The sequence below is a fragment of the Prionailurus viverrinus genome, chromosome F2, assembly GCF_022837055.1.
Source record: "Prionailurus viverrinus isolate Anna chromosome F2, UM_Priviv_1.0, whole genome shotgun sequence".
NCBI classification, from domain to species: Eukaryota; Metazoa; Chordata; class Mammalia; order Carnivora; family Felidae; genus Prionailurus; species Prionailurus viverrinus.
Genome location: NC_062578.1, coordinates 72672576 through 72687355, shown reverse-complemented (window position 1 = coordinate 72687355; position 14780 = coordinate 72672576). Strand labels below are relative to the sequence as shown.

Genomic DNA, 14780 nt, shown 5'->3' with positions numbered 1-14780 from the left:
TATGCCAGGCTCAGGAATATTAACTTGCAGTGAGATTTCGTTTGTGTCAGTTTCCATTATAATACTCCCACGTCAGGGCTGTTATATGAATGAATTCAGATGCTGCATACATAACCACTGGTACAGTGCCTGGCCCAGGATAGGAGTTCAGAAAGTGCTATTCTATACCTCGGTAGCCATAACTTTCTCTCCAGTACGTCTGGGATAATTATACTTACTTTATAAAGTTGTCATGAAGTTTAAAGGTAGGACACGTGGGCCCAAACTTCTAATTCAGTTCACTTAGCAAAGTGTCTGGTACATAGCAAGTCTCCATTTCTTTTTTATTTTGGGGGAAGGAATGTCAGAATTTATATCTCCAGATAAGGTTTTCAATATTCCCGTATGATCCGAAAAGTATTGTCTGCTATATTATCTAAGATAAGCACTGTCTGTTCATGAGCACTTTATGTGGCTTAGCTCACTGAATCCTCAGAGCACTAAAACATGGGTATTATCCCTGCCTCCCATCTTTCAGATGTGAAAACTGAGACCCAGAAAAGTGAATTACTTCAACAAGGTCTTGTGTAGCTGCTACGTGGCAGAGATATGAGTCCACGTCTTTCTTAGCTAGAACTCATGCTCCTGCAAAATAAATGCCCTGTTCTATCCTCTAGAAGTTGCCTTGCTTAGAATGTCCTTCTTTACAGGAACTATGTTCCATGAAAATGAAGCTTTTATTTTATGGCCCTAACTCATTTCTGATCCTGATTAGTATTCATTCTATTGGACTCTAGATCCTGTCTGTTTACTTCCAAAGTCCAAAACCATCACTAATGGATTTGACTTCACAAAGGACACTTACAAGAATAAGCTAGGTCTCTGAAGATGATTCTCAAATCTGAGATCTCATACTTTGGAATTGCTATGTGGCTTTCCCCCCACCTCCTTTTTCCTCCTCCAGGTGACTGACTAATTTAGAGATCTGAGTCCCGGAATGAAAAGAGATGTATTTTTAGTCATACTTCACATAAAAAGGGAGTTCAAAGGGAACTAACATTGGTTGATTATTCACTATGTGTCAACCACTTTATCCACATTCTCTCATTTTATTTCACCTAACAACCTGTAGTGTAGTTTTATTATTGTGCTAATTTTGCATTTGAGAAGACGAGGCTGATAACCAACAGAATAGAGATTCCAGCCTTGGTCCACGTAACACAGAGCATAATCTCTTCCTACACTATTGCTCCTGTCCCATGAAGGCATTGGAAGCCTTTGATGAATGCTGTAAATTCCATCCCGTCGGGTTGGGATGTTGACTGGCACTCTCGATCAGAGCACTAACAGCTCTTCTTAGTTTCTGACGCTCAGGGAGCACCCCAAACTCCCCACCCCTACTCTCCCTTCCCTGGTATGTTGTTGGCCATCTTGCACATACACCCCCTTGGTTGTTAGTTGGTAGGCCGGAGTGAAGCCTGTACTTGGAAATAGAAGTCCGCCAGTTCCCTGATGACATTGGGGGCGATAATGCCATCGCTGTCCATGAAGATAGGCCACAGCTCTTCTTATTGCGTCTTTGCAAGGAGACAGAAAGCATGCTGCAAGGACCACTGTCTTACCCCAGTCAGCAGGGCTCAGAGTAAGAAACTGCATGAGGAGTGTGAACACGCCCTGATGGGGATGATGATAACGACAAAGACAAGTGCTTACACAAAGCCGGGCATGCGTAAGTATACATATGTATGTGTGTGTTTCCTGGCTCTGAAACAGGATGATGTGTATTTCCGAGCAGCTCCACACAAAGAAATCCAGCGTTTTAAGTTTTGCTTACATCAGACCCTTTTTGCTTTCAGATCTCCAGGAATGGTTTTCAAGGTATTCGAGAAAATGAGAGGTGCAGATGGCCTGCACTGGGCCACGGTTTCAAATTTAAAGAGGATTATGGCCCATGAACCCCAGAAATGGTGGGTAGAGGTGTGAACCTTTGAAATTCTAATTGCAGACCAGTCTGAGGAGGTATATACTTACCGGGGCACAATATCTCATTGTTCACTATTCCTTTCCTGGCCAGAGGAGATGGGGAGGAGGAGCTGTATAAAATAATCTGCAAGTAGAACTGAGACAACTGATGGTAGCATTTTGACTGTGAATTCAGTCACGAAAGAAATCCCTGGCTGTTTACCATTGCAGTTAGCTTAGCTTCTTGTAATAAACTTGATTCGTTCCATTGTCAGGCCAAGGGTATACACAGACTCCGCTCCAGCTGGGAGGGATCTCTGTGATCATTGTGGCACCCTCACCCCTTTATTTTACAAGTGATGGCACTAAGGCCCAAGGTAACAGTATCAGTTATTAGGAGAGAAAGCTCAGGAATCCAGGGCTCTGGGAACTGAGGCAATTATTGACCGACTCTTGGTCTTTTAATAACAGCTCGTGTTTATCAAGCGTTTGTATACGTCACACATTTAGAATGGAAGGAGCAACCCAGCCCAGAGGAAGCGACAGGCATTAGGTCACTTGCAATATGGAGGAGAATAGAATCAATGCAAAGTCAAAGTCAAAACTGACTTCCAGCCTCGAGGAGGACCTTCTTGGAGTGAATGGAAATCTTAGTGTTGGGTTTTGTACTCAACTGGTCTGTGGGGTAGCAGAGGTTTGTAAAGTTTATTTATTTATTTCGAGAGAGACAGAGACAGTGCAAGTGGGGAAGGGGCAGAGAGAGAGGGAGAGCGACAGTCCCAGGCAGGCTCTGCATTGTCAGCACAGAGCCTGACATGGGGCTCGAACTCACGAAACTGTGAGATCATGACCTGAGCCAAAACTAAGCTTCGGATGCTTAACAGATTCCCACCCAGGCGCCCTCTCATCTATTATTATTTAACAGCCTCATGGAGTAAAAATTGGTTCATCTTCATGTGAGGCAACTAAAGGCCTAGATCCCATAGCCAACAGGGTATCTCTGGAACTCAGCTTCTCTTCTCTTTCCTTTTCTGCCCAAGATGTCACCACGTCACAGAGGCCTTCTCTCATCATTCCTTATGCCCTGGCGCCTCCATCACTTTATTTTATATGCACTCCACTCCTATCACATATTTGTTGGTTGTCTGTTTCCCTACCAGAAGGTAAGCTCATGAGAGCAGGGACACTGTCATTACCGAATCTCCAGGACATGTAGTAGGCCATTAGTAACTATTTGCTGACAGCCGGGTGATGCCCTGGCATATGACACTAGGCTACTTCTCTGTGCTAGGACCAATGCTAGATAAGGTCTCTGCCTTGGGCCCGCCATTGTAGTTGTGGGTAAGGACCAGGGACTACTTAACCATACAAGATGGCAGAAACCCGATCTTAGGGGAGGCCACAGGGCCAACCTTCCGCCCTAAGGGGGCGCATTTGGAGATGACTTTCTAAGGCTGCTCCTGTTGAGTCCAATTACAGGAACCGATCCGTGGGAAGTTTCCCAAGGGCCTGGCTTTCTTCTTTTCTTTTTTTTTAAACCAATTTTATCCGCAATCAGTGGTGAGAAATTAAATGGATTCTTTGGCCTAAGTAGATTGAGCTAGTTAAAATAGCCATCTGCCGGGACCAGGGAATGAGCAATCTGTTGGTGCTTTCTCCGCTGAAATTTGGCATCTGCTGAGCGTTGTAAGCCATTTGCACCTCCAGAAATGCCTTTTGCACTCCTGACCCTCATGTGTCCTGCGGGTTAAGAAAAAAAAAATTATAGTGCAAATGGAAGATTAGAAAATTGTACAAAAGCAAAAATCCTTTCATTTGTCTTAGCATTTTAGCAACCCAAGCAAACCGCACAGAACTCGCCTTCCAACGGCGGGGAGCACCCTGCACGGAGACCTTGGGCGGGAGCCCAGCGAGAGCGCGGTTGCAAGCCGGGGCGCCGGGCGGCTCCTCGCTCCGGGCCCCGGGGCCGACCCTGCGCCCGCACCCTTTTCGCTCGGCCTGCGGCCCTCGCAGCAGGAGGCGGCTCTCGCGGCCTCGCTTCCTGCACCCACTCGGGACTAAAAAAGAACGCGCGCAACTTTTTTTGGTCCCTCTTCTCGCAGAACGCTGGCGTAACGAGCTTGCTGAAGTAACCGCTCCGGGGGCGGCGCCGGGAAGCTGGCTTCCGGGGCCCCGCAAGCCCCGCGGCCCCCCACCCTGGCGCCCGCATCGGAACGCGGCCCGGGAGGCGGTGCGCCGGCGGGGGCGGGGACGGAGGCGGAGACGGCGCGCGGGTGGAGGCGGGGCGCGGGCGGCCGGGGGCGGGGCGGGGCGGGGGGGGGGCGGTGGCGCGTGCGCAGAGCACTTCCTTGTTTGTCCCCGTGACTGTAGCGGGAGCGCCGCCTGCCCGCCGCCAGCCCGCCCGCCCGCCCGCCCGCGGGAGTGTGCGCTCAGTCAGTCGGTGTCCTCGCCGCCGCCTGTCAGAGCGTCTCAGGAGGCAGCGCCGGCCGGCCCGAGCCCCCTCGTAGCGCCGCGCCCCCTCCCCCGCCGCCGGCATGAGCACAGGGAGGCGGGTCCCAGAGAGCCCTCAGCCTCGCGCGCGGCTCGGAGTTTGAAGGGCCCCGCGCCGAGCGCCGCCGCCGCCCGCTCCGCCCGCTCTTTCTCCCGCCGCCGCCGCCGCCGGGCACGGGAGCCGCGCCAGGCCGGGCGCCGGGTGGCGGGCTGCGCGGGGCGTTCATGAGCTGCCGGGCGGCCCGCGGCCCCGGGAGCCTGCGCCGTGACTCACTCCCCGCCCCCGCTTGTGTCTCGCCCCCCCGGCAGGATGCCGGACCAGATCTCCGTCTCCGAGTTCATCGCCGAGACCACCGAGGACTACAACTCGCCCACCACGTCCAGCTTCACCACGCGGCTGCACAACTGCAGGAACACCGTCACGCTGCTGGAGGAGGTAGGTCGAGGCCGGCGCGCCCCACCGGGGACCCCGGCCCGCCGGCCGGGAAGCCTCGCTGCCCCCGCTCGCAGTCGGATCGGTTTGATTTCTGAGCAGGGAGGAAGGGGATGTTGGGGGCCGGGGCAGCCGCCACACCCCCTCCGGAACCCCCCCACCCCCACTCCAGGTGAAGAGGGGAGTTAAAGATGTGCAGCCCCCTGCCCCATTTTTCGGGGCGCCCACCCCTCGGGGCTGAAGGTGGGAGAGGGCTAGAGGTGGGGAGAGGACTGAGCGAGCTCCTGACACCTCTAGAAAAAAGAAGAGGGAAGTCCTCTCCCTGTCTTGGATCCTTCACGGGTGCCATACAGTCTGCTAGGCGCTTTCCGCATCCTTCTGACCCTGTTGTAACCCGCGAAGTGGGTGGTGTCAGGCAAGAGGGCAGAGGGAGGCCAAGCAACGTGGCCAAGGTCACCAGCAAGGGACTGGGAGATGGTCAGTGGATGCCCCTGTCCAGGGCACGGCTCAGCCAGGCAGGCTTAGCTGCACAGGCAAGGGCCGGTGGAAAAACCCCAACGGAATGAGGGGAAACTCAGGCTGAGATTGCCTCCACCCCAGGATTCCAACCCATTCAATCTCCTAAACCCTGGGTGGAAAGAGAGATCTGTGCAGACAGGTCCCCACCGGGCTCCCTTCACCCGAGGGTTTGGTTTTGTCAAGGCTGCTGCGCCAGCAGGACTTGCCCGCAGGGCACTCATAAGCTGCGAAGGGAGACCTGAGGCTGCCGGGAAGAGCTGGCCAGAACGGGAGAAAGGGGGGCCCGGAGACTGCAGAAGAACAGCTCAGCTTATCTAGACCCTCCAGGGAGGCATTGTGGGTGTCCTGGGCAGGGCCAAGGACAGAGCCATTTCCTTTAAAATTGAAGTGAATGAGTGATAGGGCACAGTGGGTAGGTAGGGAGGAACCCGCAAGCCCAAGAGCCGCAGAAGCCTCTGAACCTCAATAAAAATAGGACATTTGTCCTGGAACTCTGCACCATCTGCAAGTGCCATAAAGCACCACTCCCCTCCAACCAGCCAAGCCTATTTCAACAGGAAAAGACAGCATTGGGGGAACCTAGGAAGGCAGATCGTTTTCCTGGGGTGGATTATCTTGTGGTTGGTTTATTTGAGGTTTGGGGAACTCTCTGATATAAGCTTACCACAGCCAGCCCTTCTGTCATATTTAGAAGCTTGGGCTAATGTGGGCAAACTGCCCTTGTACAGGCTTTGCTACTTTGAAAAGGTTTGCTACTTTGAAAAGGCCAGGTTAAGTTCAGAACTGGCGCGCTGAAGCACAAGGTCCTAAATTTTAGAAGGAAAGAGATTTCTTTCTGTGCTGGGTCCTCTCGTGCCTGCCTGGTGCAGTGAGTTAGTCTGAACGTTTGATGCCAGTCAAGGATGCTTCTAGAGTTCTCTGTGAAGTGAATGTTGGGTCATTGAACTGAATTTTGAAATTTATTGGGAGAAATAATACCACCTACCTAAGTTTGTTTGAAACCTAGACAGAGGTAAATGGATTTTACTTTTTTTTTTTTTTTTTTTTTTTTTTTTTTGGCGTTGTGACTTGTCAGCAGTCTGTTGCACTAGCCTGACGTCTAGTGTCTGGGAATAAACGGAGTTGCAGGGCATTCAACCCCATGATGGGTCTGTCCTTCATTTAATTGTGATAAATTGGAACATGCTGATACAGGGGCATTTTGCATCCTTTATGCCTTCTGAAGGATGGGACATCGATCAGACTGAGTGGTTATTTTCCGTCTAGATAAATTTTTCAGTGTCTTCTAATAGAGCAGTGAGTTATTTTAAGTTTCCATTTCTGCACATTCAGATAGCGTTACTGTATTCTGTTTGTGTGGGGTGTGATAAGAGAAGTAGTTGACAATGCTGTTTGGGGGGGTGTACCCATGTATGTTGCAGCAATAGGAGAAGATAGGGTTAATGTGAATTATATGCAGCTGCTCTTGATGTTAGTGTGAGGTAAGGTAACTATGTTTAAAAGTGAATACAACAAACACTTTTTTTTCTTTCTTTTTAACGAATACTGTTTTGCAAGGTCAGGTAGAAAAATAGATCTAATCATAATACAAATGCGGTCACCATGAATTTCAGAAGGAATCCGAATCAGGCTAGAAGTTCAAAAGTGTCATGTGAGAGTACGCTGGTAATACCCACGTTCTCAAAAATATGACAGTAAACGTTTCAGTCAGAATGCCACAATCGTTTTGTAATTCTTTTGCCGAACTTCACCATGGTGCTGGTCAAGAAGTCATTGCCCCCGTCTGCGTCTTTTAACTCTTGAATCACGTGTCATGAAGTGGGACTCATGAGGAACTGCCGTTTGCATCAATGAAATATACCCGGTATTAGTTTCTTACTGATAAGCAGCACAGTTGAATTTTTATTTTTTCCCCTAAGTTTGCATATAAGGAAGGGGCACATTATTGCAAATGTCTTTAAAGGATCAGAATTCAGTTCTTAAAAAATATGGGGCATAAGGCTATTACTCTGAAAATGTAAGAAAAAGTTTTGGGGGCAAACCACAAAATCTTGTTGACGTATGCTTCAAAGTGAGATAGTTGGAAACTTTAAGAGTGCTGTTTGTGTTCCTTTGTGGTTATTCTTAGGAATAGGACTTTTGGGTACTTTTTTGGTGATGTGGAAACTTAGGAATAGAATTCATTTGGGTAGTTTGGAATTCTTTTTTAAAAATGTCGTTCTAGTTCTTAAATGCCTTCCTGTTTATTTACAATTTTTTTTTTTTTTTTTTTTTTTTTTTTTTTTTTTTTTTTTTTTTTTTGCTCTTTAGGTTTCTAATCAACCTACAGAAGTCTCAACTAAAAAACTATAGCTCCCTAAGCTTGGAACCCTAAATTAACCCACATTCCCCCTTTTGGTATGTCCTGTTGGCAAAGCCTGTGCTGGGCTTTGCATCTAGATATTGGTGCTTTTATTTAAATCTCTCTGTGATGAGCCCTCTAGGAAATGGGTCAGAAATACGTAGTGAAAAGAAGCGAAGAGTTTGCTCCCTCACCTTTGGGGGGCAAAGGGTCCCACTTGACCATGGGAGTTAACGGAACACAATGCGTGTCTGCCTTTGGGAGGCAGGCATGGATTAGCTGCCCGGGTTTCATCCTGATGTCTGAGTGTTTTCCAGGCAAAAAGACAGTGTTTTGCTTATTCAGCAGAGCACAGTGACGTGTGCCATTTTACTCGTGACCATTTGGAAATTATGAGTAAATTACTAGGAGAAGACAGTTTTGCTGAGAAAGGAAGGGAAGCCGGCATTCCAGGACCACTGAGGGGGGAGACAATAGGAGACGCTCTCCATTTAAAGGCTTAGACTGGTCAATACTTAGTGCTTGGTGAAAGGGAGATTCGACATGATAAATGAAGGTCCTCTTGGTTATTTAATATTGGGGCAGCACTTTATCTTTTGTGATGATGGAGGGGACATGTTCTGCCCATTTATTGAACTTTTGAGCCTCATTTGAGTTTTATGGAAGAGGGACACTTGTGTCCCATTTTACAGAGAAGAAAATTAAGGCCTAGAGAGATGAAGTGATTTGTCCCCAAGGTCAAATGGCTAGTAAGTAAATAGAGTTAGGAAATCCTTAAACAATTATAAGATAGATATTCTAAATATCTGCAAAGATATAGTTCATTGGCTTTGTAGAGAATGTACGAGGCTTCACTTTCGTTGTACCTTCTGATTTTGATCTTCTGAAACTGAGGTGCCTAAGTTCCTAAGTGCCTTAGGTTTTTTTCATGTTCACATTCCAGAGAGTTCTTAATAGTAATACTTAAATACATTACTTTTTTTTTTTTTTTTTCCCCCTGTGCTTTTAGAGACTTGGGTATGGTTTTTCAGATTCAGATGTGGTAACTTACTTGGGCGTAGTCTGGGAACAGCATTCACTCAAAGCATTTCTGGGGAGCGCAAATCATTTTGCTCAGTCTAGCTGAGATATTGGAGTTGTCTGGATTGTGTTATGGAGAAACTAATGGTCTTTGAGAAAGAGGTAAATAAGGTTATCGTTCTTAATCGAGTAGGAGGGGGCAGTTCACAGGTGGGGGAAATGATATAGGATGTTCACCCCAGCAATGCAAGCTGAATCACTCAAAGTACCATCCATTCAGTACACAGGTTGTCCGGTGCCCAGCAGTGTGTTAGGCCCTAGGGATACTAAGGTGATCATCCCTGCCCTCATGAAGTGCATAGTCTAAAAGTTTTCTTATGGGGCCTGACAAATGTGGGTCTTGCACTAGAAGTTAGCTTGTTTTAACACACGAGATGTGTTTAGTTCTTTCTGAAGCCACAGAAATGTTTGAAGAAATGAGTGAAGGTGTGGAACGTAGATCCATTATCCAAGCTTCTTCCATAGTGACTATAGTTACCAGTTATTAGCGTTCCTACTATGTGGGAACCCCATGCATACTATTACTTAATGCTTACATGTGCCCTGCTGTTATCATTGACCCCATCTTCCAACAGTGACTCTTTTGCCCAAGGGCACACACACAGTAAGTAGTGGATTTGGGCACAAATCCTGCTTCTACATGTAGCACCCCCTTGCGTGCTAGTCAGATGTCATCGGTGTGTGTTTCTTTGCTCTCCAAGAAAGTTTTGGTTTTTTATCCATGTTCATTTGGGCATCATCTGCTTTGTGGATGACGAGAGGTCATTAGTCTTTGATAAACGCTTTTAGGTCCTCCAGTGTTATCCGTGGGGTCTCACACATAGGGCCTCTGTGGCCAGGGCTTGAAGTCTGACCTTCTTCATCAGCTCCAAGTGCTAGAATGAAGTTGCTTTACTTCTCTTAAATTTTGAAAGCCGATAAACTTAGCATCAAGTGTTAGTTTATACAGCAGCTGCTAAAGTTGGTTGTGGTCTTTTTTTTTTTTTTTTTTAATTTTTTTTTTTAATGTTTATTTATTTTTGAGACAGAGACAGAGCATGAGCAGGGGAGGAGCAGAGAGAGAGGGAGACACAGAATCTGAGGCAGGCTCCAGGCTCTGAGCTGTCAGCACAGAGCCTGATGCGGGGCTTGAACTCATAAGCTGTGAGATCATGACCTGAGCCAAAGTTGGACACTTAACCAACTGAGCCACCCAGGTGCCCCAAGTTGGTTGTGGTCTTAAAGAAAGGTAAATCTCAGGCAGGGTTTAGATAAAACCAGGGTTGGTCCTGTGCATTGATTGAGGTTAAAAAAAAAAAAAATACGTGTATGTATATAATATATATTTGTATGATTTATATAAATATTTTACATACGTATATATACGTACATATATAATATGTATAATACATATATCATATGCTTTTTTTTCTTTCTGATCTCTTGAGGATAAAACCACAAAAACTGAGTTAATCTTCTCTTGATGTTGCTATCTTACACAAAATTCCGGGCTCGGTGGTCCAGCCTTCTGATCCTGTTCAGGGGTACTGAGGGTGAGTTTTCTTTGGACATAAGCAGCAAAGGTCAGTGAGCAAGGAATACATTTATTTTCTTGCAGAAGCCAAGAGAGCCCAAAACTTGCTTTATGTACCAGAACTCGTGCTTTTTCTAAAATAAGGCTCAAACTGTTAGCCACGTGTTCCAAACTAATGTTGTTTGCCTTTCATGTACATCTTTAGAGTTTAAACACATTTTCCATGTGTACGGTCTACTAAAACCCCTTTGTGGTAGCATCCCTATCATTCTTTTACATATGAGTAAAGTAAGGCTCAGTGAGGTAAGTTACTTGACCAAAGTGACACTTGTAGTAATTGATAGACTTGGGCTCCGAATGCAGGATCACTGCCTTTGTTTCTTCTGTACTTCACTGTCTTTTGTGCCTCTTGTTTGACGGTTGGTTTGTTTTGTTTTTTTGTCTTTCAGAGCCCATAAAAAAGACATCTACCGATTTTTATTCCCACTTGATAGCTAGTGCCAGAGATCAAGGGTTTGGGGTAGAGAAGAAAAAAGGGAAAGACCGTTCCTTTTCTCTGTTCTTCAAAGATCTCTTGTTGGATCTCTCTGGGAATCTCTGCCATTTGTAGGTAGAGATGGGGCTACCCGTAGCACCCCCCTGACTCAGCAGAAGTGGAAAGGACCCGGAGGCTTCCAGCTCCCCCTGGAATACTTGCTCTGGATCTGTTGACCACTTTGTCTTTGCCTGCAAGCAGCCCAGAGCTCTGGCCAAAGACCCGCTGCCCTTGGTTGGGATTGCTGTAGGAGTCTGGCCGCCTGCCCCTGGCTTCTTGGTCATCCGTAGCCCTGCCTGTTTGGTGGGTGCTGCGAAACACTAGACATCAGAGCGTCATGGAGCTTGGAGCAAGTCCAGTCTGGGACTTCCCAGCCTAGGACCCTGATCTCTGAGGGGCCCAGGAAAGTGGTGATGGGAGTCTAATAATCACTTGGCAGTTTTTCAGAAAAATTAATAGATGCCTTAATAACGTGGTTCAGCCTACCTCTTGTGCCAACTGTCTTTTTTTTTTTTTTTAATTTTTCCATCTTAACCACTTTTTTTTAAGTTCATTTATTTAGATGGGGGAGGGAGGGTCAGAGAGAGGGAGACAGAGAATCCCAAGCAGGCTCTGTGTTGTCAGTGCTGAGCTTGACACGGGTCTCAAACCCACGGACTCTAAGATCATGACCTGAGCAGAAATCAAGAGTCAGATCTTCAAATGACTAAGCCACCTGGGCACCCCAACTATCTTTGATTTGGGCTGAAATATATCAGCTCAGTGGTGTGGCACTGATTATCTTCTGCTGACCAGTGCTTCGATTGCTTGTTAGAAATTCCTAATATTGCGAAGCAAAATATGATTTCATTCCTGTGATTGGTTTGCTAGAAGAACCTTCGAGTTTTGTAACCTCACTGGAGAAAGCTCGCGAGGGATGAGGACCCACTTAGGCCTAGTTTAGTCCCGCTGTGGAGACTGAAGCCTAAAATGGGAAGAAATTGAGCAGAGATTTGAATTCAGATCTCCCACCTTCCAGCCCGGGCCCTTTGCAGTGTGCTTTCCAAAAGGGCTATGGAAGCTGTTTGTGCATGGTGGTGGCTGTGTCTCTAGACCTTGCTTCCAGGTCAGAGGAGTGGAGAGTAAACCTGAATTTAGAAACCTGGTCTTGCTAGCCAGTCTGCTGGTGTAAATTTTGGTCTCACAAGATACACTGTAAGGCCACAGCAGTCCTCCCTGATGCTGGGTTAAGCAACTTTCATCAGAAGCTTTTTGGTCCTGGATGTTCCAGCATTATCCAGACTTTTGTCTTTATGTCTGTGAGTCAGGGGAGCCACCAGAGAGGTGGTTTCCATTTATGTAACCTAGTCATTTGGTGACTAGAGCCAGACCTTGGCCTTAGCCATTCCCACATGAGTAAGTGATGCAGTGGAGACCACTTTGCGTCTGAGCCTCCGTTTCCTCATTTGATGAATAAATGGCGTTGTTTTGAGTGTTCAAGGACAAGTCACTCCTTACGTGACTGCATTACTGGTAATATATGGCCTGATGGATGTCAGGGTCTGACCATTTAGTCAGTCTTCTGTAGGGCAGGGAGGAAGGACGTGAGAGGCGTATCTTGCTAGGGAGGTGGGCAGAGTTCTCTCCACTCTGCACCAGTGGCATCCCTTGGGTTCCCTTACCTGGGTTCCTTGCAGCCCTGTTCTCTTATAGTCCGTGTCCAGCAGGTTCCTGAACCTTACGGTGTCTTAGTTTCCTCCTGGGGAACAGTACCTACCTCTCAGTGAGTCTCTGTATGTAAAGTGCTCAGAACAGGGCCTGCCATGACAGGTGCTCTAGAAATAATTGTTCTTACCATCCTCCTGCTGTTGCAGGTTATTATTGTTGGATTAGACCCTTGAATGTGTACCTGAGAGGACAAGATGTGGTCGACCAATTTCAGGAGGGTGGGCGAAGAGGTCAGACAGCAGGGCCAGCCGTGTGCCTTCCGGGACCTGGGTGGTGGAAGTGTAGATGAGGCCAGAAGGAGGACTGGGGCAGCACCAGCACTATGACTGTTGGGGATCATGGTCAAAGCCAGTTTGACCTGAAACAGACTGACAGCTCAGTTTTCCTCTGTCCTCTGCTCTTGGTGGTGCTTGTCTGAAGGGAACCACTGAGCGGTGCTGCCTTCTCTGACCCAGGCCCACCCCGTGGGCTCTGCTGGTGCAGGCACCCCATCTGTGCTCCCTTTGTCACTGCTGGTTCTATTCCCCCCCCCCCCCCCCCCCCCACACACACACACCGTGTCCCTCCATTGGTGCACCTAAGCGATGACCGTGCTGCCCCCTTTGATTTGGGCTGGGACTCTGGGGTAATGAGCCACTTTCTCTGTTATACAGTAAAGCAAGTATTTGATTTTGGTCATTTGTGGGGAGGTGCTGGGGGAAGCATTTATGCCTTGGCCCTGGTGGCAGCTCTGTTGTGTGCTTTACTGATTACAGCCCGAAGCACAGAGACCACAAGGAATTCTATTTTGGTTTGGAGGCAGGCGCCTTAAAGGGAAAAGGACTTAGCCTCAAATTTACATTTCTGTGTGTCTCATAACTTCTTTTCAGTGTCAGTAAAATGAGTTTTAATTATTTGTGGGGCAGGGGTTTGGTCGGTCCTGGAGGCACTTGACCCCACTTGGTCTTCATGGAATCTGAGAGTTCCAGTAGGCTCTTCCAGCTCAGAGCACATTCTGAGCAATGCTGTGTCGTGATGCTGTTTGTGGTCACTTACGTAAGAACTGAATTTTAATGCTGGGGCTATGGTGTAATTTTCCCCAGAGAACTGGAATATATGTCCCCTTGATAAGAGCACCCAATGTAGCCACCCAGAAACTGGAAAAACAAAACCAGAACCTCATGCACCAGCAAGGTGAAGCCCAAAAGACGATTGCATTTTGTACCAACTAGTAAAGAAAGCAGAGGTGGCTAAGTCAAGCTAGATCGTCCCTTTTGCTGCCACATGTGCTCTGGGTGGGTAAGAGTATAAGCTCTTCCAAGCCCTTTTATTATTAATACAACCTGGATACCTTGTGTTTCCATAGCATTGTGCTCAGGGGCGAGGGCAAGGATGGCCGTGTCCCCAGTGCCCAGCATAGCACCTGACCTGATGACTGTATTATGAAATCAACTTGACAGAGTTGGAAAAGGGCTTTAGAGACCATCTGGTTCAATTCCTCTTTTCTGTGGGTGATGAAGTTAGGCTCTTTTGTTGTAAGTGACAGATTCCACCTCCCCCCAACAAAACAAAATACGGCTAGTTCAAGCAAAATGAGGATTTGCTTTAGGGCTGTTTCCTGGACATGAGGGGCAAGAACGGTAGGCAGTGTGGATATTTTCTTCGGGACAAATGGCAGAGGACAGCAGCCCTGGCCCTACCTGCTCCCTCCCTCTAGTGCCTCCCACCCCCGTGTCAGCTGAGTCATGGTGCCTGATTCACGTGTCTGTGAGGCAGGATTGGATTGGCCCAGCTTGGGTCAGGACACCAACACTAGTCCAGTCGGCTTTGGCTAGGTTGCTGGGGTTACCTGATGGGTGGGCCTGAGCCCTGGCCTTCGTCAAGGACCCGGTGTGATGCTGATCATCAGAGAAGGGAAGAGGGTCTGTATACCCAGACCACACATCAAAGTCTGGACTAGGGCCTGGATCTTCTAGCCCCACGTCTTCGTCCTTTATTGGCGTGAGAGCAAAATGGGGACCACGGTACCTCCCAGGGTTATGGAGAGAACCAGTGGGGAAGGTAAGGCAGCTACATGCCTGGCACCCAGTGGCACTTGGAAGGTGTTTACTTCTCTGCCCTTCCCTCTGCAAGTCTCACCTCCCCTTGACCCTTCTGCAGTGTATTCATTCGGGACATTTTGAAGGGCTGTGGTCAGAGTACTGTGCTGCCTAGTTGTAGCTTTCCTGATGTGGTCAAGAAA

At 47.9% G+C, this 14780-nt stretch overlaps 1 protein-coding gene across 2 annotated transcripts in view; it reads left to right on the top strand.

The window, feature by feature from the left end:
• The window catches only part of ASAP1 (ArfGAP with SH3 domain, ankyrin repeat and PH domain 1), a 347294-nt gene that overhangs the window by 70116 nt on the left and 262398 nt on the right, over positions 1–14780 (top strand). For both annotated transcript variants that reach the window (XM_047842304.1, XM_047842303.1), the window contains exon 3: positions 4741–4867. In XM_047842304.1, the coding sequence (XP_047698260.1) occupies positions 4741–4867 (127 nt within the window). The remainder of the gene's footprint in view (positions 1–4740; positions 4868–14780) is intronic.